The following is a 22,188-nucleotide window of genomic DNA, read 5'->3' as shown; positions in this document are numbered from 1 at the left end:
ACGGAGTGTGCTCTGGGCAGCCCTTCCCTGCAAACAGTCATTTCTGAAGGAGGCTGCAAGAAATATTTTTAATAGAAATTACAAGAAACCTCATTAAAAAATAATTACAAGAACATGCCATTCAGCATTTGAATATTGGTTGAATATTTTCTCTAATTTTTCTCAAGGCTTTTTGAAGATGTTGAAAGCTCTTAGAGGTCCTGTTCTCACTGTGACTCCACTTAAACTGTTCAGCTCATGAAGGTCTTCCTGCCTTCACCACTGAGCTGCACTCAGAAGGCCTCGGTGCCTGATTATGACCTGTTTGTGCTGTGCTGCTAGGACAGAGCCAGTAAAGCAGTATCCGTCTGAGTGCAGCAGCGCAGTGGGACGACCAGGAGACCATCGTTTGTCTGTTGGAAGACCTTGATGTTAGGACAGGGACCTGAGCCTTCTAGCGTGCGTGTGTGCGTGCGTGTGTGTATAGTGAGTGTGTGTATGTGGCAGTGCTCTTACTCCTGGAATACGTTGCTGGCTCCCAGGCTGTCCATCAGCATGCAGAAATGTCTCTCCTCCTCATCCTCACTGCCAGACAGCTTCTCCCCCCCCCGGCTCTGGTACAGCTCTCCCCCCACCTCTGCCCCAGAAACCCTCCGGCCAAACAGGAACTGGCCTGGGACAGCAGAGCAGAGGCTGCTATACAAGTATTAAACCCACACATACTCTACCCATACTAAACACATACTCTACACACATACTGTACACGCATACTACACACATTCTACACCCATGCTGTACACATACTGAACACATGTACTACACACACTACACACAGTCATACACATACACTTTGCACATGTACTTCACAAGCTTTGTTTTGAGTTGCCCTGATGATCTGCACAGATATAACACAGTATAGATGTATAGTCACACAGTATAGTCTGGCCTTCTTCATTGGCATGCTACTGGTCCACTGGGGTCATGTGACTCCGGGAGGGCTGGAAACTCACTGAATCCCGAGGAGAACTCGTCCAGTGTGAGGTAGCCATTTCCGTCAGCGTCCAGCGTGTCAAAGACGTTCTCCAGCTCGTCTGAGCTTAGAGACAGCTCTCCGCCAAGTCTCTGAAACACGCCACACACTCCTTACACACTCCTTACCCCAGCACACACACTCCTTACACACACTCCTTACCCCAGCGCACACACACCACACACTCCTTACACCAGAAAATACACACCACGCACTCACATACGCACCACACACTCCTTACCCCAGCACACACACACCACACACTCCTTACACCAGAAAATACACACCACGCAGTCGCATACGCACCACACACTCCTTACCCCAGCACACCATCGTTATAGCAAGTTTGTTCCCTTTATTAGGCCTGTAATCAGATGTGATCCATCCCTGAGCATTTAAAGCAGGCTGTTTCTGGGAATCGATGTATCATTTTAGATCAAAGCAGCAGAAATGTGAAAGCAAAATGCAGAGAGCACTTCTGCAAACTTCAGCGTGCAGCTGTTTCCCCTGCCTGAGGTGTTCAGGCTGTAGGGTGTGTGTGTGTGTGTGTGTGTGTGTGTGTGTGTGTGTGTGTGTGTGTGTGTGTGTGTGTGTGTGTGTGTGTGTGAGACTAGGTGTGTGACTAGGTGTGTGACTAGGTGTGTGTGTGTGTGTGTGTGGGCGCGCGCGCGTACCTGCATGTCTCTGCGTGTGATGAATCCCTTGTCCTCCATGTCACAGATGAGGAAGAACTCCTGGGTCTTCTCCAGCATGGCAGTAAGGCCTGTGTCTGAGGCCTGGCTCTGCCCTAGTCCTGGCCCCGGCCCCAGGGCCTCTGGCTTGGGCTGGGCCGCCCGGCTCACCCTGCTGGAGCTGGGAGTTGTGAACGCTGCCATGCTTTAGTCAGAATCTCCCCCCCTCTCTCTCTCTCTCTCTTTCTATCTCACTCTCTCCTTCTCTCACTCTCTTACTTTCACCTGCTCTCACACTCTTTCACTCACTCTCAATCTCTCTCACTTTCTCTCTCACTCTTTCACTCTCACTCTCTTACTTTCACCCTCTCTCGCACTCTCTCACTCTTTCACTCTCACTCTATCAGTATGGCAGCAGATCCCTTTGACGATGTTGTTGCTCCTCGTTGCTTAGCAACCGCCTCTTTAATTAGCCTGTGAGAAAAGTGCAGAGAAGAAAAGATAAGAAATTCTGGATGGAGGGGGGGCATAACCAGGACCCAAAAAAAACTAAGGTCAAGAGACTTGGCTGGGGGTGGGGGGGGTTGGGTTAGGCAGAGGCATGCTCTTTTTTTTGTTTCATTTAGTCATTTAATTTAAGATGCTTTTTAGGGTGTAAATGATGTAGATGTGCCTGTAGATTAGGCCTACATTTGAGAACTTTAAAGACCATTCATTCCCCTCCTAAATGAACTGCAGCTGATGTTCTCACTGAAGAATTTTTTTTTTTTTTTTTTAATATTAGGCTTTAGAAATGAACATGAAAAAAATACAGAGGACACGACCTGAGTCCGCCTCCTGTGGTCTAACCGTGGGTCTCCTCCGTGACCTTATGGGGACCAGTGTCACAGTGGCCTGTTCCTTCTGAATGCCTGAGGTAGGACAGAGAGCACGGGTGGGGCCCTTAAGGTGTAATTAGACTCTGCTGTGGAACGGCACTCCCACTAAAACAAACAGGATGTTGCGTCATCGCCACGCTCTCGTCAGACAGCATGTGACCCTGGACAGAGGTGACAGAGAAGATCCGCGTAGCCGCCATCAGGGTTTACTTTGGACAGAGCTCAAAAAGGGATGTGAGAATGGAGCAGTGGTGAAGCCTGCAAGATCAGGTGTGTGTGTGTGTGTGTGTGTGTGAGAGAGAGTGTGAGAGAGTGTGAGAGAGTGAGATCTCAGTGCAGTCCTATCGCTCGCATCCACAGGCTGTCACAACTGCTTACTCAACACGCAGTTCTGCTTTTAAAGGGGGCGGACCCAAGATAAGACCAGTACAGTCTATTGGCACAAGTGTTTCAGTAGAAACTGTCTTCATTTTAAAAAAGGAACATTGTGTAAGGTTTAAATCAGTCCTGTGAGTTTAAATCAGTCCTGTGAGTTTAAAGCAGCCTGTGAGTTTAAAGCAGCCTGTGAGCTTAAAGCAGCCTGTGAGTTTAAAGCAGCCTGTGAGTTTAAAGCAGCCTGTGAGTTTAAAGCAGCCCTGTGAGTTTAAAGCAGCCCTGTGAGTTTAAATCAGCCCTGTGAGTTTAAAGCAGCCTGTGAGTTTAAAGCAGCCTGTGAGCTTAAATCAGCCCTGTGAGTTTAAAGCAGTCCTGTGAGTTTAAAGCAGCCTGTGAGTTTAAAGCAGTCCTGTGAGTTTAAAGCAGCCCTGTGAGTTTAAAGCAGCCTGTGAGGATAGGGGTCCCAGAGTATCCTGTCGTGTGGTTGCGCTGAAATGGCTGGTGGAGTGTGTGCAGCTGGCAGGGCTGAAGTGGGTTATCTGGCTTCATTAAGGGCTCTTTGCGTTCACATGACTGAGGGCTGAAATTCTGCTCTCACCCTCTCAGTCCACGCTGTTCTCCAGCTTTTAATGACGTGAGAAGGTAGAGGACCGGTCCTGCGGTTTGTGCCAAAGACAAGAGACGAATAGGATACGGACCTGACTGGAGCCCCACCCTTAAAAGCAATAATCCAGAAACATCCTGCAGCCAGTTTAACAGAGAGCGTTAGAGATGGTATAGCATGCAGCCAGTTTAACAGAGAGCGTTAGAGATGGTACAGCATGCAGTCAGTTTAACAGAGAGAGGTAGAGATGGTACAGTATGCAATCAGTTGGCTACAGTATTATTAACTTTTCTGGCCACTGTTCTTAAGCTCCACATTCTCCTGAACTGGGTCAAGACCTGCCGGTAAGTCTTGGTGGGCAAATGGTCACAACGTCTGATGTAAGCTCAAAATATTTCAGCCAGTCACGTCCTGTTTAAGCTTTCTTTCGCAAGAGTCTGACCCTGTTTCAAGTTTAGCCAGTCAAACAACAGCCATTTTAAATATTTACTACCTGTGATTAGGGTGGCAGCAACATATTTGCATTTCACAGTCACCATCTCACATGCTGCATTGATAATCGTTAATTATTATTTTAATGCACTTCTGTAATTCATATTGTTATAGTAATAAAGAAGACTATAATCACAACAAAAACGTCAAATCATTTCTTAATCCCACAGCACACACATTTCGCACAAATTAGCATATTTATTATTTTATCCCAATAACTTAACTTTTGGAGCAGGGTTGTTGGCCCGCCAACATAAAATACCACGACTATGTACAGCAATTACTCTTCAGGCGCACACGACACAACGCGCAAACCGTGTAAACTTCCTGATCGTAAACTCCGAAAGTGCATAATCCTTCGCTGAGTAGACAGACTAATTGTTGAAAACAACAGTACGTACAAAGGTACAAAGCATGAATATATCAGCGAAATAAACACAGAAACGCACCATTAATTTAGGTTACAAGCTCCCAGGTAATCTCCAAACCGCAGAAGGAGCCGCGCGCGTAATGTTTGATTGATAGTTGTCATTGGAAGGTTTAAATCTTATGTTCTTAGTTGTGTAGCTCTGAATAAATAGGTGCAGGGCAGTCACACCGCCACCCCTGGAGGCTCACAAGTGCGACTTGAGTGAGGGTGGGACTTAAACGAAGATTGTGTTGCGCATCGTAGCTATGGCAACAGTTAGGACAGTTCCGCTGACCATCCCTGTGATTTTGTAGCAAAGCGTGTGAGCGGAGCGATTAGCCAACATCTATGATTGAGAAAACGCGTACATGTGTAGATTACAGAATGGTGTCTGACGCTGGTCTGCTGAAAATTTGAGTAGGCAATTGACGTACACAGCTTTTAGCTTTGTGGAATCATACGCTACCGTTACACCGGACCGACCATCGCATTCCAGAACCGAAAATTCGAAGTCTACACGTTACACGCTGCTTTCCGTTTCTCGTATTCGAAATAAGTCACAAAACAGAAAAAGTTTCAAATCTAATTCGTCACAAATCAGAAAGTATATGTGTTACATTGGATATATCAAATATCAGAAAAAATATCGGAGTGGTATATAATCTGAAAAATATTTCACATGAGAATGAATGTTATTGCCAAATTTGAGACATTTTATATCAGAAGAAATACACCAATGTCACATCTGAAATATATCAGAATAGTACAATACCACAATTTCACACAAAAAAAGAAAAGCGCTTGTGAATTGTTCCCGGTCCCTGGTGTGTTTAGCATCATTAAGTCCGTGGACCCTTCACACGTAATGAGATGAATGAATCTATGCTCTTTAGCATTGTGTTAGCAGCTGGATTCTGTGAACAGGCTTAATTAATTTCACAGAAAAGATGGAGCCCTCGTACAGTTCTACACTTCAAAGCCTGCACGTCCTTTCATCCGCCGATCCGCCTCTCTGGCTTTCAGGTTTTATTATTCCGGTGCTGGCCACGACCGTGGTGATTACGGCGTATGCGCGCATGCACATGGACCAACTTTTACGCAAACCAATGTGCAACATTTAGGGCCAGATTCCATTTTAGCATATTTAGTTTTTCATGCCCATAAATTTTTCAGGCAGTCCCTGAAAATAATAAGCTAATACCGACACAAAATGAAGATAAAATGTTCTTCTAAAGGGAAATCCACCTCTAAGGAAGAATAGCTTATTCAAGAAAGAACATGTATATAGAATATACCCTGTGTCCACTCTTTTAAAACCACTGAAGTTTGAATATTGTTAACTCTTTTGGGGATAGTATTCTGCACTTATTCTAATACCTTCCCAATATTTAAATGTACGTACCCTTTCTTTATGCAAAAAGGTGCAACTATATATATATATATATATATACCCACATACATACATACGTACATAATGGAGGAATAATTGCCACTCTGATTGGCACACCTGCTTGGTGTTCAGTTTTATAGAGCCTTCTGAATTAAATGAGCTGCCTCCCACTGCAGTTGGACATGCTGGCAGACGTCAGTGTCACTAAGCACTGATGTCAGAGGTACTTATTCAGCGCTGCACTGGCGTTTGTTTTTAAAATCACCTGGTTCTCTCGGACAACTGGAATAGATGATCAGAACTGAATGAATTGTTCTGGGTGGTTTTACAAAAATTCAACTAATCGAAAGTTTGATCCCATCCATTGGCTTTGAAGACATTCCTTATTTAGAATTTTATTTGAAAGTCAAAAATGCGTAATCTAAAAAAAATTCCTAAAAGGACAATTACTTTCAGACCTTGTGTCCCTGATTTGGGAAGCACTGAGAAACTACTGTAAAACTACTGTATCAATACAGGGTTTCTCGTGGTCTGCTGCCACCTTGTGGTATACAAGTAAAGTGAAAAAGTGAAAGTACACTGAAAAACTATTTTAGACGTTATGTGAAATCACAAAAATGCAAGTTCAACTCCTGTATTGATAACTTACAGAGAACTATAATAAACACAATAAAAATGTAAGAAACTATGTTTAGCAGAACATAATGTCTAAAGGATTTAAAACATTGTAAAAACCAAAGCATTTACGTCATTCACAAGTTCACATTTTTTAATCATGGGTACTACAACACAAAAGCCATATTGATTTACATATTGCCAGTTTTGTTCAGTTTCTGATGCCTTCCATTTCAGCCCAAAAGATAAACCAGCAATGCGAAATATTCAAAGACGTTTTATTCATCAGCTGGAGCAAAGAGGTGGTGAAACAGTATTTCCCTGGGCAACCGGGCGAAGGGCTGAATTCTGCTCTCCTGCCAGCCAGTGGCTGTGCTGTGTTCAGTCACATGCTCCAGTGAAGTCTCACCTCACAGGGATTGGCTGAATCCAGGTGTGTGCAGCGTTTCCCTGCAGGGTGGCGGTGACACAGGCTGATGGTCACTTGGTTTGATTTTGGGTCTTATTGTGGATTCTCTGAAGCAGGTACTCCATCTGCAGGTTGAGATTGGGCTGGCCCTTTTTGGTCTTTTTACACAGGATCTGGTACGTCTGCATTTTCTTCTGTTTGTAGATCTTCAGCGCCTCCTCTCTCTGCTGTTTGTTCCGCAGGGCCTCCTGCACCGACAGGGACACAAGCTCAGGTGAGTGCTCAACGGCCCTCCTGTCTCTCACTGCGGCACCGGGAGAAAAAAGTCCTCTTACCTCTTTCTTTTTAGCTCGCTTCTCCTTGGTTCTCTCATATTCCTCTCTTGTTTTCTGATAAGAAGTCAGCTTTCTCATCTTCTTCTTACTCAGGTTAAATCTGAGGGTTAAACGAATGCTTATGAATAAACAAGAAACATGTAGAGTCTCAAGGCCCAGAGATACCTGCATACAGCACAGCCTGAAACTGTACTTACTCATTACAAACCAGGTTTTGTATTCTAAATCCTGTGTTGTACATACTGCATCACTTTAAATAAATCATGCTAGAATATATTATTACTACACAGTAGTACATTTGTACTTTAAAAGTTCAGGGGTGTGAAAGGTGTTCTACCTGCCGGACTCTGCTACCTCGGGCGGGGCAAGGGGCGGGTCGGGTGAGGAGGAAGACTGGGACGCAGCGTGAGAGGTGGGCGTGTCCTCTACAGAAACGTCATCGGCTGCGGGAGTCCTCCTCCTCCTCTGTTGGTTCATCTGTTCCTCTTTTCTGAACTGTTCCGCTTCCGCCTGGTACAGATGTTTCAGGTGCTCTGGGTACCCGTGTTCGAATGACGTTTTAACTGGATTTTTCCTCCTCTCCTTAAGGAGCAGTTTGTTGTACTCATGTTGCGCTTTCTGTTTCCGTTTGAAAGCAAAACCCTGCCCTGAAAAAGCGAGATTCGTCAGTTATCTTCCCACCATGCCACATTTCAAACACTGGCGACATTTCTTTTTAGCCAGCGCAGTGTGCACCCTAAAATTAGTAAACATAGCGCATCATTAACAACGCATTGCTTAGTAAAATAGTTATTTCCCTCACTAGTTTACTTAATATGCCGAGCTATTATCTAAAACTCCACACCCAAGGCTGAAATTACTGAATAGATCAACAAATTGGCTAGCTGGCTTCTCAGAATTCAGGTTTGGGTTACGAGTGCTCATTAACAGCCAAACCGTGTCGGTACCTTCTTGTACACTTCCGTCGAATATTTTTCCTTCTGGAACCCACTTGCGCTTTTTATTCTTGAAACCTGGCAGCTGTTTTTTCCCCTGATTTATATTCTTCGCAGTGTGTTTTCCTGTATTCTTCCCAAATTTATTAAGCGGTTCCATTCCGTAACTTTATTGCGTAGTTTAGGACCTACTGCACGTTTTTTTTCTTTCCAGAGACCTCGTCGCAACATATTTACGTCATTTCGTGTTTCTTGCTAAATTCAGACATTAAAATACGAAAACGAGCAATCCGACGAAAGCGAAGTCATGTTTGGTGTTGCCGATGCAATTACGTCGTCATTGGATTTGACGAGCTTTTGGTACAGCCAACATGGCGTCTGTTTTGCGCCTTCCAAATTGGTTTGTCTGTTTTCGACTACGAATGCCTGGGAGAGAAGATTACCGTTTTCACGCTGTCGCCTAGGCACATAGAAGATGTCTGTTTTGGAATCAGTAGATGTTCCTCTGGAATTGACCAAGGGTAAAATAGACGAATTAAGGGACTTTTTGAAGATTTCGATTAGTATCGCCAACGCGCACACAGTCGACTTCTACACTTGTAATGTTTGGGAACAGTTTATCGCGGTGCCGCCCGAGAGCGTGTTGTCCATTTTCAGTTCTAAATGTGACCAGAGGGTGGCGCCAGAGAATCGGAGAACTCAGAGCTGTCAGAGGCGCGGAGGTAATCTGTTATCCTTTAGTGTTGGTGGACCCCGATTCAAATTCAGATTTTGGTGTAAAAGTGAATTTGTTAATTCAGGAGAAAAGATTACATGAACATTAACTCCAAATGAATACTGCTTTAATTTTTTTCCTGGCTGTGATGTGGATGCAGTGATGCTTATGCTCTTGCTCAGGTAAGGATAGGACCAACTTTGGTTTCTGCGATGACACTAAACGACTGGTGGACGTGGCAGTGTTTCTTGACGCTGCTAAACGGCACACACTGCCTGGGCTGGGGGTGTGTGTGCTGCTGCCCAAGGTCCTGCAGGCACTTCGAGGACACCAGAGCATCCCACCAGCTGCAGAAGGTAAACAGTGTTTCATCAAAACGAATCCTCATTTTCAGCCGTGCAGTACTGTTCCATCAAATAAGATGCATTTCCTGCCTCTGCTGTGTCGAGGTGACTGGGAGCTGATTGACAGGTTTTGGTGAAACATGGTAAAGGCCTAAGTGGGGGCCCAGGATACGGGGTGTAACTGTTTTTAATTGGTCACTAAATGTTTCATTCTGGTCCTGAGAGTTCTTATCTGGGGCCCTGCGTGATGAGTTCTTAGCTGGGGCCCTGTGTGATGAGTTCTTAGCTGCCCTTGTGAGAGTTCTTTGGGGCCCTGTGTGATGAGTTCTTAGCTGGGGCCCTGTGTGATGAGTTCTTAGCTGCAGCCCTGTGTGATGAGTTCTTAGCTGCGGCCCTGTGTGATGAGTTCTTCGCTGGGGCCCTGTGTGATGAGTTCTTAGCTGGGGCCCTGTGTGATGAGTTCTTAGCTGGGGCCCTGTGTGATGAGTTCTTCGCTGCGGCCCTGTGTGATGAGTTCTTCCTGGCTGTGTGTGAGTTCTCGCTGCGCCTGTGTGATGAGTCTTAGTGGCTGTGTGATGATCTTGCTGGGGCCCTGTGTGATGAGTTTGGCTGTTGATGAGTTCTGCTGGGGCCTGTTGTGATCTGCTGGGCCCTGTGTGATGAGTTCTTAGCTGCGGCCCTGTGTGATGAGTTCTTTGCTGGGGCCCTGTGTGATGAGTTCTTCGCTGCGGCCCTGTGTGATGTCACTTTCAGACGTCCCTCTGGAGCCGGAGGAATTCATGAATGCCAAGAAGTCCCACGAGGTGCAGATCCTGTCTGGAGTGGTGGCCAGTCTGGCTCAGCAGTGCGGAGTGAGACAGGTAAGAGGCCGCTCCTGGCCTCAGGTAGACAGGGACCGTGAGGCTCCTGAGCAAGTCTGGCTCTCTCTGCTGAAGCTGTCTCAAATCCCTGTTTTGAGTTTGGGGAAAAGCCCCCAATGAACTGAGAATGTGTGCTGAGTGAAGGAGGATGCAGGGATGCAGGGATGTTTTTGTTCTGGATGTGCAGGACAGTTTCTGTTTAGAAACAGTGTAAAATTACACAGTCACACTGAAATGAAGCATCTGTTGACACTGTGGGTTTCAGGAGAGATGGATGTCTCCTCTTTCCTGAACCAGCAGTGGGGTTTGTGCATGAAATAAAATGATACCTTCCAACTATAGAGAGAGGCTTTGTGAACCTCACAGTCGGCGGAGCTACAGATTACTCTGTGTTTGGAGCCAATAATAGTGCTTTGCTATGGATATGAAAGTCTTCTGATTGGTTTAGTCAAGGTGGTGATTGACATGATGGTAGCTTCACATTTTAGGAGTTTATGGAACCCCACTCTCCTATCAGTAACCTAACCGTCCCCTGCTCTCTGTCTCCCCCTGGTGGCAGGTTATAGACGTGGGCTCAGGTAAGGGCTACCTGTGCTCCTTCCTGTCCCTGCAGTACGGTCTGCAGGTTTATGGGATCGACTCTTCGAGCAGGAACACACACGGAGCGCAGGAGAGGAACAGGAAGCTGCAGAAGTACTCCAGAGCGTACCAGAGACACCACAACACTAGGACCGCCATCAGCGGAGGAGAGCAGAGAGCGAGGGAACAGCTACAGGAAGAGAGAGACAGGTCTGAGCAGGGAGGAGAGCAGAGAGCGAGGGAACAGCTACAGGAAGAGAGACAGGTTGAGCGGAGGAGAGAGGAGCAGGGAACAGCTACAGGAAGAGAGAGACAGGTCTGAGCAGGGAGGAGAGCAGAGAGCGAGGGAACAGCTACAGGAAGAGAGAGACAGGTCTGAGCAGGGAGGAGAGCAGGGAGCGAGGGAACAGCTACAGGAAGAGAGAGACAGGTCTGAGCAGGGAGGAGAGCAGAGAGCGAGGGAACAGCTACAGGAAGAGAGAGACAGGTCTGAGCGAGGAGGAGAGAGCGAAGAGAGACCAGTACAGAGAGAGAGAGACCCATCTGAGCAGGAAGGAGACGGAGACAGTGTTGTTGGATTTAAACCATTCCAGGGCCAGGACACTGAAACGCTGACCATGCTCTTGGAAGCATCTGTTGCCATGGCGCCTGTGGAGGACTCGCCCAAGCGGAACGTGAGCGATGCTCTGTCACCAGACACAGGCACGGTCAGCTCCAGTCCAGAGAGCCCCTTCCCCTTCCTGGGGGTGCTGTCCCCGGAGCTGGTGGAGATTCCGCCCCCCCGAACACCCCCCACCCAGCTGAGCCCAGAGGAGAGGGAGAGGAGGAAGAGAGAGAACCTGGAGAGGAAGGGGCGGGGCAGCAGGGACAGTCTGTTCTCCCCCCTCACCTCCTACATCACTGCCCACACGGAGCTGCGTGACATCATCACACACCTGGAGGTGCATACCTGTCAGCTCAAAAAGCTCACTTCCTACCCAGTGATAATACACACTGATATTACCGTCAGGATATACCTAACCCTAACCCTAACCCTAACCCTACCCAGTGATAATACACACTGATATTACCGTCAGCCATTTTATGAAGCAGAACCAGTCGCCCTGTATGAGAAAAAAAAGACACATGGTCATGTGTTTAGGGTTCGATTACAATTAACAGGCACGCTTACTATATACAACATTGTACATAGTATTCACATTGCCTCACATACAGCTGGATATGTACTGAAGCAACTCAGGTTAAGGACCTGACTCATGGGTTATGGTTACCCATACCCATTATACTACACTGCTGTGTGGTGTTTACTGTTATATGGGTGGGAGTAAATGGTGGTGTGTAGTGTTATGTGGTGTATGTGGGGCGGGGGGTAAGGTTTGTAAATGGTGGGTTGTGTGTTATGTGGGTGGGAGTAATGGTGGTGTGTGTTATGTGGGGGGGTAAATGGTGGTGTGTAGTGTTATGTGGGGGGGGGGTAAATGGTGGTGTGTAGTGTTATGTGGGGGGGGGGTAAATGGTGGTGTGTAGTGTTAGTGGGGTGGTGTGGGTGGGGGGGTAATGGTGGTGTGTAGTGTTATGTGGGGTGGGGGGGGGTAAATGGTGGTGTGTAGTGTTATGTGGGGGGGGGGTAAATGGTGGTGTGTAGTGTTATGTGGGGCGGGGGGGGGTAAATGGTGGTGTGTAGTGTTATGTGGTGGTATGTTGGGGGCGGGGGGGGTAATGGTGGTGTGTAGTGTTATGTGGGTGGGGGGTAAATGGTGGTGGTGTAGTGTGTATGTGGGTGGGGTGGAGTAAGTGTGGTGGTATGTGGTGAGTTGTGTGAGTAGTGGGTGGGTAATGGTGGTGTGTAGTGTTATGTGGGTGGGAGTAAGTGGTGGTGTGTAGTGTTATGTGGGTGGGAGTAAGTGGTGGTGTGTAGTGTTATGTGGGTGGGAGTAAGTGGTGGTGTGTAATGTAATTGGAGTAAATGGCGCTGCTTCCTCCTGCAGGATGCGCTGTTGGTGGGCCTGCATACGTGTGGGGATCTGGCTCCCAGCACGCTGCGCATGTTCACAGCCAAGCCAGAGCTGAGGGCCGTGTGCAGCGTGGGCTGCTGCTACCACCTGCTGTCTGAGGAGTTCGACCCGTCTGCGACAGGTACCCACAAACCCCGACCCGTCTGCGACAGGTACCCACAAACCCCCGACCCGTCTGCGACAGGTACCCACAAACCCCCGACCCGTCTGCGACAGGTACCCACAAACCCCCGACCCGTCTGCGACAGGTACCCACAAACCCCCGACCCGTCTGCGACAGGTACCCACAAACCCCCGACCCGTCTGCGACAGGTACCCACAAACCCCCGACCCGTCTGCGACAGGTACCCACAAACCCCGAACCGTCTGCGACAGGTACCCACAAACCCCGACCGCGTCGCAGGTACCCAAAACCCGGGACCTCTGCGACAGGTACCACAAACCCCGACCCGTCTGCGACAGGTACCCACAAACCCCCGACCCGTCTGCGACAGGTACCCACAAACCCCGACCCGTCTGCGACAGGTACCCACAAACCCCGACCCGTCTGCGACAGGTACCCACAAACCCCCGACCCGTCTGCGACAGGTACCCACAAACCCCGACCGTCTGCGACAGGTACCCAAACCCCGACCCGTCTGCGACAGGTACCCACAACCCCGACCCGTCTGCGACAGGTACCCACAAACCCCGACCCGTCTGCGACAGGTACCCACAAACCCCCGACCCGTCTGCGACAGGTACCCACAAACCCCCGACCCGTCTGCGACAGGTACCCACAAACCCCCGACCCGTCTGCGACAGGTACCCACAAACCCCGACCCGTCTGCGACAGGTACCCACAAACCCCGACCCGTCTGCGACAGGTACCCACAAACCCCCAACCCGTCTGCGACAGGTACCCACAAACCCCGACCCGTCCCATTATGAAGGCCTGTTTAGCTGAGGAGCGAGTCCTTAACCTGTGAAATCATTTATAAGGGAAAACTACTAAAGACCGGAGCAGGGTGATGAAGGGTTCTGAACCAGATCCATTTTCTTAAATTGACATATAAAGTGTCATAGGGGCTTTGTTAAAAATGGTTTTTAGGGAAAGGGAAAAAAGCCTGCCTCCTGACACTCTGCCCCCTGTTGTCCTGACGCTCCGCCCAATGTTGCCTTGTCTCCACAGAATGCCCAACCAGCCAATGGGGATTCCCCATGAGCAAACACCTGAGAGACCTTGCCTGGTTCTGCGGCCGAAATGCCAGGATGTCAGCCTGCCTGGTAAGGAGCTTCCCCCTCATATCCAGCCAATCACACGTTAGGCGTGAGACTAACTGTGGCAGCTAACTGCGTCTCCCTCTCCTTACAGGCTCTGGAAAGAGTCAGCGCTGGGGGAGGGGTAAGTGTCCTCGTTCAGAGCATGCACATGAACCCGCACTCACACGCACTCTCTTACACACACACACACACACACACAGACGCACACGCACACACACACACACACTCGCACACACACACTTACACGCACTCACACATGCACTCACTTACACACACACACACAGACGCACACGCACACGCACTCACACGCACTCTCTTACACACACACACACACACAGACGCACACGCACACTCACACACTTACACACACACACACTCGCACACACACACACGCACTCACACTCGCACACACTTACACACGCACTCACACACACTCACACTCACTTACACACACACACACACACAGACGCACACGCACACGCACTCACACGCACTCTCTTACACACACACACACACACAGACGCACATGCACACTCACACACTAACACACACACACACACAACCACACACACGACACACTTACACGCGCACACACATGCACACACTACACGCGCACACACACACACTACACGCAACCACACACACACAACGACACACACACACACACAGCACCACGAACACAACAACGCACAACAGCACCACACACACCACAGCACTCCACACACAACACACACACACACACACACACACGCTCAGAGCACATACACGCACAGCAGAGCTCATCTCTTCACCTCTGAGAATTTTCAGAAACACGCGAAAATAACTGGGAGTGTTAAAGTCCCCCCCCCATGGGTACTTTTTCTATTCATCCTCACCTGCTTCTGTGATATTGTCATACTGTGCGTGATTGGCTGGCTGACCCGTGCCTTGCTATCTGATTGGCTGGCTAACCCACGCCTGGCTGCATGATTGGCTGGCTAACCCACACCTGGTTGTGTGATTGGCTGGCTGACCTGTACCTGGCCGTGTGATTGGCTGGCTAACCCACGCCTGGCTGCGTGATTGGCTGGCTAACCCACGCCTGGCCGTGTGATTGGCTGGCTGACCTGTACCTGGCCGTGTGATTGGCTGGCTGACTCGTGCTGTCCTCTCCTCTGCAGCTCCCCAGTGAGTCGCTGTTTTACCGCGCGGTGCTCCACGTGATCCTGCGAGACCATTACGCCGCGTTTAAGAGGTCAGCTCTGCTTCCCTCCTGTTCACACAGGAAGTGAGCAAATACACGAGCATACGCGTCTGCAGCATCAGAGCAAATACACGAGCATACGCGTCTGCAGCATCAGAGCAAATACACGAGCATACGCGTCTGCAGCATCAGAGCAAATACACGAGCATACGCGTCTGCAGCATCAGAGCAAATACACGAGCATACGCGTCTGCAGCATCAGAGCAAATACACGAGCATACGCGTCTGCAGTCACATCACAGACAGCTCAAGCAATACACGAGCATACGCGTCTGCGTCATCAGAGCAAATACACGAGCATACGCGTCTGCAGCATCAGAGCAAATACACGAGCATACGCGTCTGCAGCATCAGAGCAAATACACGAGCATACGCGTCTGCAGCATCAGAGCAAATACACGAGCATACGCGTCTGCGTCATCAGAGCAAATACACGAGCATACGCGTCTGCAGCATCAGAGCAAATACACGAGCATACGCGTCTGCAGCATCAGAGCAAATACACGAGCATAGCGTCTGCGCATCAGAGCAAATACACGAGCATACGCGTCTGCAGCATCAGAGCAAATACACGAGCATATGCAGCTCAGGCAATACCGGCACGCGCAGCATCAGAGCAAATACACGAGCATACTCGCCTGCAGCATCAGAGCAAATACATGAGCATACGTGTCTGCAGCATCAGAGCAAATACACGAGCAAACCTTTGATCTGCGCAGCGCTGTCTTTGTCACTGACTGGCTTTTAGCCAGAGTAATGGCACCAGCAAGTCTTCTGGGATCTGTGACGGCGGTGCTTTTGTTTTGGACAGTGAGAAGCGTGTGGGGAACGTCTACTCCAAATCCACCTCCTTCCTGGACTACGTCAGACGAGCCCTGAGGAAACTGGGCCTGGACGGGTCAAAGGTCAGCGGCGTGGGGTTTAGCACACAGGGGCTCTTTATGAAGCTAAAGAGGTTAGGTTAGGCGGTTAGGGTTAGGGTTAGGTAGGTAGCTGTGGGGCTTAGCACACACGGGCTCTTTATGAAGGGAAAACCTAAAGTTGAGAGCTTGGTAGTCCTGAGGTTATCCCTCTGGCACTTAGACACACCAGGGGCTCTTTAATCTGACTGCCTCAACAGTTAGGGTTAGGGTTAGGGTTAGGGTTAGGGTTAGCAGTGTGGGGCTTAGCACACACGGGCTCTTTATGAAGGGAAAACCTAAAGTTCGAGAGCTTGTGTAGTCCTGAGTTTACTCCCCTACTGCACTAACACAGCCAAACTGCTGTGGCTCCTTTCCAGATCTCTGACTGCCTCATCCAGGGCTACCATGAGAAGTACAGCCCCAGGAAGCAGGAGATGCAAGCCTTCAACATGGTGGGTGAGCTACAGAAGAGGGTACATGCGCACGCACGCAGGTTACTTACACACTTAAGGGGTTAGTCACACACACACACACACAAGGGGTTTAATCACACACACACATTCACACACACACACTCACAAGGGGTTTAATCACACACACACACACATTCACACACACACACTCACAAGGGGTTTAATCACACACACACACACATACACACACACACACACACACACACACACACAGGGTTTAATCACACTCAAACACACACACACACAAGGGGTTTAATCACACTCAAACACACACACTCACAAGGGGTTTAATCACACACACACACACACACACACACACACACACACACACACACTCACAAGGGTTTAATCACACACACACACACACACACACACACACACAACAGGGGTTTAATCACACACACACACACACACACACACACACACAAGGGGTTTAATCACACACAACCACACCACACACACAACACACACACACAGCGCACACACACACACACACACACAAGGGGTTTAGGGGGGGGGGTGGAGCTCTACAGGCAGGTGACATCCTGGATTTCGGCCGCAGAACCCGGCAAGGTCTCTCAGGTGTTGCTCATGGAATCCCATTGGCTGGTGGCATCTGTGGAGACAAGGCAACATTGGGCGGAGCGTCAGGACAACAGGGGGCAGAGTGTCAGGAGCGTGTGCGGGAGCGTGTGCGGGAGCGTGTGCGGGAGCGTGTGCTGGAGAGTGTGCGGGAGCGTGTGCGGGAGCATGTGCGGGAGCGTGCGGGGGAGTGTGCGGGAGAGTGTGCGGGAGCGTGTGCGGAGCGTGTGCGGGAGAGTGTGCGGGAGACTGTGCTGGAGCCTGTGCGGGAGCGTGTGCTGGAGTGTGCGGGAGCGTGTGCTGGAGACTGTGCGGGAGCGTGTGCGGGAGCGTGTGCTGGAGCGTGTGCTGGAGCGTGTGCGGGAGCGTGTGCGGGAGCGTGTGCTGGAGCGTGTGCTGGAACGTGTGCGGGAGAGTGTGCTGGAACGTGTGCGGGAGCGTGTGCGGGAGAGTGTGCGGGAGCGTGTGCTGGAGGGTGTGCGGGAGCGTGTGCGGGAGTGTGTGCTGGAGCGTGTGCTGGAGCGGTGCTGGAGCGTGTGCTGGAGAGTGTGCGGGAGCGTGCTGGAGCGTGTGCTGGAGCGTGTGCGGGAGAGTGTGCGGGAGCGTGTGCGGGAGAGTGTGCGGGAGCGTGTGCTGGAGGGTGTGCGGGAGCGTGTGCGGGAGAGTGTGCGGGAGCGTGTGCTGGAGGGTGTGCGGGAGCGTGTGCGGGAGCGTGTGCTGGAGCGTGTGCTGGAGCGTGTGCTGGAGAGTGTGCGGGAGCGTGCTGGAGCGTGTGCTGGAGCGTGTGCGGGAGAGTGTGCGGGAGCGTGTGCTGGAGAGTGTGCGGGAGCGTGCTGGAGCGTGTGCTGGAGCGTGTGCTGGAGAGTGTGCGGGAGCGTGTGCTGGAGCGTGTGCTGGAGCGTGTGCTGGAGCGTGTGCGGGAGCCTGTGCTGGAGAGTGTGCGGAGCGTGCTGGAGCGTGTGCTGGAGCGTGTGCGGGAGAGTGTGCGGGAGCGTGTGCTGGAGAGTGTGCGGGAGCGTGCTGGAGCGTGTGCTGGGCGTGGCGGGAGAGTGTGCGGAGCGTGTGCTGGAGGTGTGCGGGAGCGTGTGCGGGAGTGTGTGCGGAGCGTGTGCGGGAGCGTGTGCTGGAGTGTGTGCTGGAGCGTGTGCTGGAGCGTGTGCGGGAGCGTGTGCGGGAGCGTGTGCGGGAGAGTATGCGGGAGCGTGTGCGGGAGCGTGTGCTGGAGCGTGTGCTGGAGAGTATGCGGGAGCGTGTGCGGGAGCGTGTGCGGGAGCGTGTGCGGGAGCACACAGGTTGGTTCTGTTCCATGCTTCTCACTGTATCAACGGTAATGCTATGGAAGGCCTGCAGTTTTTACTCATCCAGTGTGACTGCATGTCCTTCTTTTACAGCTGAAGGTGTCCTTGGCTCCCTGCATAGAGGCCTTGATACTGCTGGATCGCCTCTGCTACCTGAAAGAGCAGGTAAAGCTCTGTCCTATGCCCAGCCCTGCCCCTTGGTCTGCCCCCAGGACCAGGATGCTCGGTGCTTAGAGGGATGTTTACCCATAGTTCCCTGGGTCACTGACAGGAAGGGGCACTGGGCTGACTCCCGTTGAGCTGCTCCACTGGGCTGTTCCCTTCAGCAGGGCATAAGAGTGAAAGATGTGGGAGTGAAAGTGTTTTCTGTTTTCATGTTTTACAGGAGAACACGTGTTTTTCAGCCGTGGTGCCTCTGTTTGATCCGCTGATGTCACCGCGATGTTACGGAATCCTCGCCTTAAAAAACGGAGCGCCTTAAAAAATGTTCCAAAAACAAACATTCCTAGATCTTGTTTCCTTACTGTTTCCCCCCTTATGGTCCGCTACCATCAGGAGAAACCTTGCAAGTCATATTTTGTGACAATTTCATGAAACATATCTTTGAGTTCTCTGCCACATCCTGTGACTCTGGACTGAAAAGGACAATTTTCTGTTCCCTCGTCTCATTCCAGCGCTCTTTGTAAAACGATGGATTGATTGGCAGGTGTCTCTGGTGTACTGTGATGTTTTCTCCTGATTGATTGATTGGCAGGTGTCTCTGGTGTACTGTGATGTTTTCTCCTGATTGATTGATTGGCAGGTGTCTCTGGTGTACTGTGATGTTTTCTCCTGATTGATTGATTGGCAGGTGTCTCTGGTGTACTGTGATGTTTTCTCCTGATTGATTGATTGGCAGGTGTCTCTGGTGTACTGTGATGTTTTCTCCTGATTGATTGGCGAGTGTCTCTGGTGTACTGTGATGTTTTCTCCTGATTGATTGATTGGCAGGTGTCTCTGGTGTACTGTGATGTTTTCTCCTGATTGATTGATTGGCAGGTGTCTCTGGTGTACTGTGATGTTTTCTCCTGATTGATTGATTGGCAGGTGTCTGGTGTACTGTGATGTTTTCTCCTGATTGATTGATTGGCGAGTGTCTCTGGTGTACTGTGATGTTTTCTCCTGATTGATTGATTGGCAGGTGTCTCTGGTGTACTGTGATGTTTTCTCCTGATTGATTGATTGGCAGGTGTCTCTGGTGTACTGTGATGTTTTCTCCTGATTGATCGATTGGCGAGTGTCTCTGGTGTACTGTGATGTTTTCTCCTGATTGATTGATTGGTGGATGTCTCTGATGTCGATGACTGTTCTCTCCTGATGTGGTCCTTCTGGACATCAGCACATCAGAAATTCTCCTTACTGCTCTAAGAAACAGTTTCTCTTCAGTGTCCTGGGGATTAGTCCGTTCTGTTTTGTTATTAGTTTATTAATTCTCACACAGAGGGATATAAAGGATTCAGCAGTGAAGTTATTTGTATCTTCTATATCATCTGTTTTTATTTTTATCAATCCTAAATACTGCACATTAAATATTCTCATCACTGAAAACTCAATAGATCCAGTAGTTTTCAGACATTAATCTTGATAAATGACTGTTTTTGAGAAGGGGTGGTGAATGGTGATAATGAGTGAGTGGAAGAAAGAATGAATGTTGTGTCATTTTATTATTCTATTCAGAATCGTGGAGAACAGTGGAGTTGGCACACACGCACACGCATGTGTGTGTGTGTGTGTGTGTGAGCAACAGTGAGTAGGAGTGTGCGTGTGTGTGAGCAACAGTGAGTAGGAGTGTGTGTGTGTGAGAGCAACAGTGAGTAGGAGTGTCTGTGTGTGTTTGAGAGAGAGAGAGAGTGTGTGGGGGATAAACAAAATGAACTACAAGAGATTCTTCAGGTTGAGTTCTGTTAGTAGAACAAGGGGACAAATGGAAATGAGCAAAAGGTAGATTCCATACAGGCATTAGGAAGAATTTTTTCACACACAGAGTAGTCAAAAAAAAGTACATGACCTCCTGAAGACCAGACACAACACATCCATCGGCCTGTGGACGGTCACAAAAGCTTTGGGGACGCTTGGCAGAAAATCTGGCATGGCTCGGTGAGGTTATAATTTAATCACTCAGTGTTTTACAACCGTAATTGAATAAAACACATGGCTTATAAATCCCTACATTTACTTATTTATTATCTTATTTCTGCTTCAGCACTGCTCCTTTGACCCGAGAAAAGAACCCAGGGCTTCGTTGCAGCAAGCCGAAACACGGATGGCTTCTAGCGACATGTTTGCTGACGTTCTATTCACTGATCAATCGACTGTCGTCATTCAGCGTTTTTCTACACGCTCCTGCAGAAAAGCAGGAACTGCAAGTAACGTGAAGCCAGTTCATCCCCTCGAAGTTCAGGTTTGGGGCGGGATATCACGCCAGGGTCCAGGACCGTTGTTCATTTTTTGAGGGTAGGTTGTGTGCGGTCTTACTGTTGTGAATGCTCTCCGCTCAGTTACTGTTCATGACTAACCCATGTAAACCCACTACCCCAGGCACCATGGGCCGCAGCTTCTATGAGGAACACGTCATAAAAGGGAAAGTTGGACCATATATCAGAGAAGGTTTTGTGAGCCCAACAAACCTGGAACAACTACCGAACACAGGTCTGATAAGGTACAATTCTCATTATGTAACTGTTGTTCATAACCACCAACACATTCAAGTCCAGTTCACACAGTAAGCATAGGCTAGGTCAGAAAGTGATGGTATGTCAAACTGGGAGGCATCAAGATAACAATACAAGTGCAATCAATGTAAGTGCTGAATGGAGATGCAGGTGTTTAGCCTTCCCTGACTGTATTCTAAATTTGAATCTGTATGTCTAGATCTCTGTACATGAGTCCGATTGAGCAGGTTTGGCTAGCGATGAAGGAGTATGTGAACCATGAAGCCAAACCCACAAGCAAAGCAGAGCTCATAATGGCCATTGAAACATTCTGGATTCACAAGCTGACCACAGACCTCTGCAACGGATACATTAACGATCTGGTCTCGCACTGAGCGGGGAAGTGTGAGGTGGATCGACCGGAACGTGGGCATTTATAATGAGCAAGGAGCGCATGATATATATCCTGCTGTGGCAGCGATTTACCTGCAGTATCTATGGTCTTTTGTTATTGTTGATAAAGTTATTCTCCAGTTTTACTCATGGTAGGTCAATTAAGAGCTGTTGTGCATTGGAGGCCATATGGGTTTCTGCAACTCCTTCCACCTCTTCAGTTCTGCACCCTCATGTGGGTGATTGTGAGAAGTCACTGTAAACAAGGTGACTGTAGATCTATTCACGCCCTCCTGTGCTTCTTCTTAAATGCTGCCCTCTCGTGGTGAAATTCTATAACTGCATTATCTGCTCAATTAACATCCAACTTCACTGAACGAGCGCTTCTTATTAAATGCTGCCCTCTTGTGATGAAATTCAATAACTGCATTATCTGCTTAATGAGCATTCAACTTAACTGAACGAGCACTTCTTATTAAATGCTGCCCTCTCGTGTCGAAATTCTATAACTGCATTGTCTGCTCAATAGAGCTCAACAGTGACCGCCCACTTTTTGAACGGCTCCGGTTCCGGAAGTGAATTTCCCATTCATTTACTCCATTGACGTTTTAGAAAAGCCTTATATAAAGAGTTGTAAACCTGGAACCAAGCCAACCAACTACCAGATGAATTGTGACCATAAAACATTTGATTCGGAGCAAAAAAGAAA

At 49.2% G+C, this 22,188-nt stretch overlaps 3 protein-coding genes across 13 annotated transcripts in view; 1 reads left to right on the top strand and 2 right to left on the bottom strand.

The window, feature by feature from the left end:
* The window catches only part of cracr2ab (calcium release activated channel regulator 2Ab), a 12,471-nt gene extending 7,827 nt beyond the window's left edge, over nt 1-4,644 (bottom strand). For 2 of the 8 annotated variants that reach the window (XM_064319345.1, XM_064319349.1), the window contains exons 1-4: nt 4,479-4,644; nt 1,684-2,154; nt 990-1,101; nt 496-652 (exon numbers count right to left, since the gene is read on the bottom strand). In XM_064319345.1, the coding sequence (XP_064175415.1) occupies nt 496-652; nt 990-1,101; nt 1,684-1,884 (470 nt within the window). In that variant the 5' untranslated portion in view covers nt 1,885-2,154; nt 4,479-4,644. Of the gene's footprint in view, nt 1-495; nt 653-989; nt 1,624-1,683; nt 2,155-2,504; nt 2,664-4,478 lie in introns of those variants that run through there. The other 6 variants (XM_064319347.1, XM_064319346.1, XM_064319348.1 and 3 more) reach the window with 6 other exon arrangements.
* mettl25 (methyltransferase like 25) overlaps nt 1-22,188 on the top strand; it is a 22,332-nt gene extending 144 nt beyond the window's left edge. Inside the window, exons 2-16 of one of the 4 annotated variants that reach the window (XR_010327470.1) lie at nt 7,095-7,126; nt 9,145-9,193; nt 9,935-10,041; nt 10,601-10,830; nt 10,937-11,561; nt 12,609-12,756; nt 13,807-13,901; nt 13,990-14,019; nt 15,059-15,132; nt 15,953-16,046; nt 16,421-16,495; nt 18,490-18,561; nt 20,639-20,889; nt 20,974-21,094; nt 21,307-22,188. Coding sequence is in view for 2 of the 4 variants with exons in the window: in XM_064319343.1 (XP_064175413.1) it covers nt 8,598-8,844; nt 9,020-9,193; nt 9,935-10,041; nt 10,601-10,830; nt 10,937-11,561; nt 12,609-12,756; nt 13,807-13,901; nt 13,990-14,019; nt 15,059-15,132; nt 15,953-16,046; nt 16,421-16,495; nt 18,490-18,561; nt 20,639-20,887 (2,220 nt within the window). In the remaining 2 variants the exon portion in view is untranslated. Of the gene's footprint in view, nt 1-7,094; nt 7,127-8,597; nt 8,845-9,019; nt 9,194-9,934; nt 10,042-10,600; nt 10,831-10,936; nt 11,562-12,608; nt 12,757-13,806; nt 13,902-13,989; nt 14,020-15,058; nt 15,133-15,952; nt 16,047-16,420; nt 16,496-18,489; nt 18,562-18,781; nt 19,989-20,638; nt 20,890-20,973 lie in introns of those variants that run through there. The other 3 variants (XR_010327469.1, XM_064319343.1, XM_064319344.1) reach the window with 3 other exon arrangements.
* On the bottom strand, nt 6,580-8,282 carry ccdc59 (coiled-coil domain containing 59). Its single transcript, XM_064319357.1, has 4 exons — nt 8,135-8,282; nt 7,525-7,834; nt 7,188-7,287; nt 6,580-7,100 (listed from the first exon to the last, which is right to left on the bottom strand). Exons 1-4 carry the CDS (start codon nt 8,280-8,282, stop codon nt 6,924-6,926), a joined length of 735 nt encoding a protein of 244 aa, XP_064175427.1. The 3' UTR covers nt 6,580-6,923.

This window comes from Anguilla rostrata, chromosome 19 (assembly GCF_018555375.3).
Source record: "Anguilla rostrata isolate EN2019 chromosome 19, ASM1855537v3, whole genome shotgun sequence".
Lineage (NCBI taxonomy): Eukaryota > Metazoa > Chordata > Actinopteri > Anguilliformes > Anguillidae > Anguilla > Anguilla rostrata.
The sequence above is the reverse complement of the archived record's forward strand: the minus strand, read 5'-3'. Positions and strand labels throughout refer to the sequence as shown.

Bases quoted from the DNA above. Each gene is read 5' to 3' on its own strand.
- ccdc59 (XM_064319357.1), bottom strand. From the start codon at position 8,282: ATGGAACCGCTTAATAAATTTGGGAAGAATACAGGAAAACACACTGCG. The intron at 7,835-8,134 runs GTACCGACACGG...TCGCTTTTTCAG, and splicing joins CGACGGAAGTGTACAAGAAG to GGCAGGGTTTTGCTTTCAAA. The intron at 7,101-7,187 runs GTAAGAGGACTT...CTGTCGGTGCAG, and splicing joins AGCGAGCTAAAAAGAAAGAG to GAGGCCCTGCGGAACAAACA.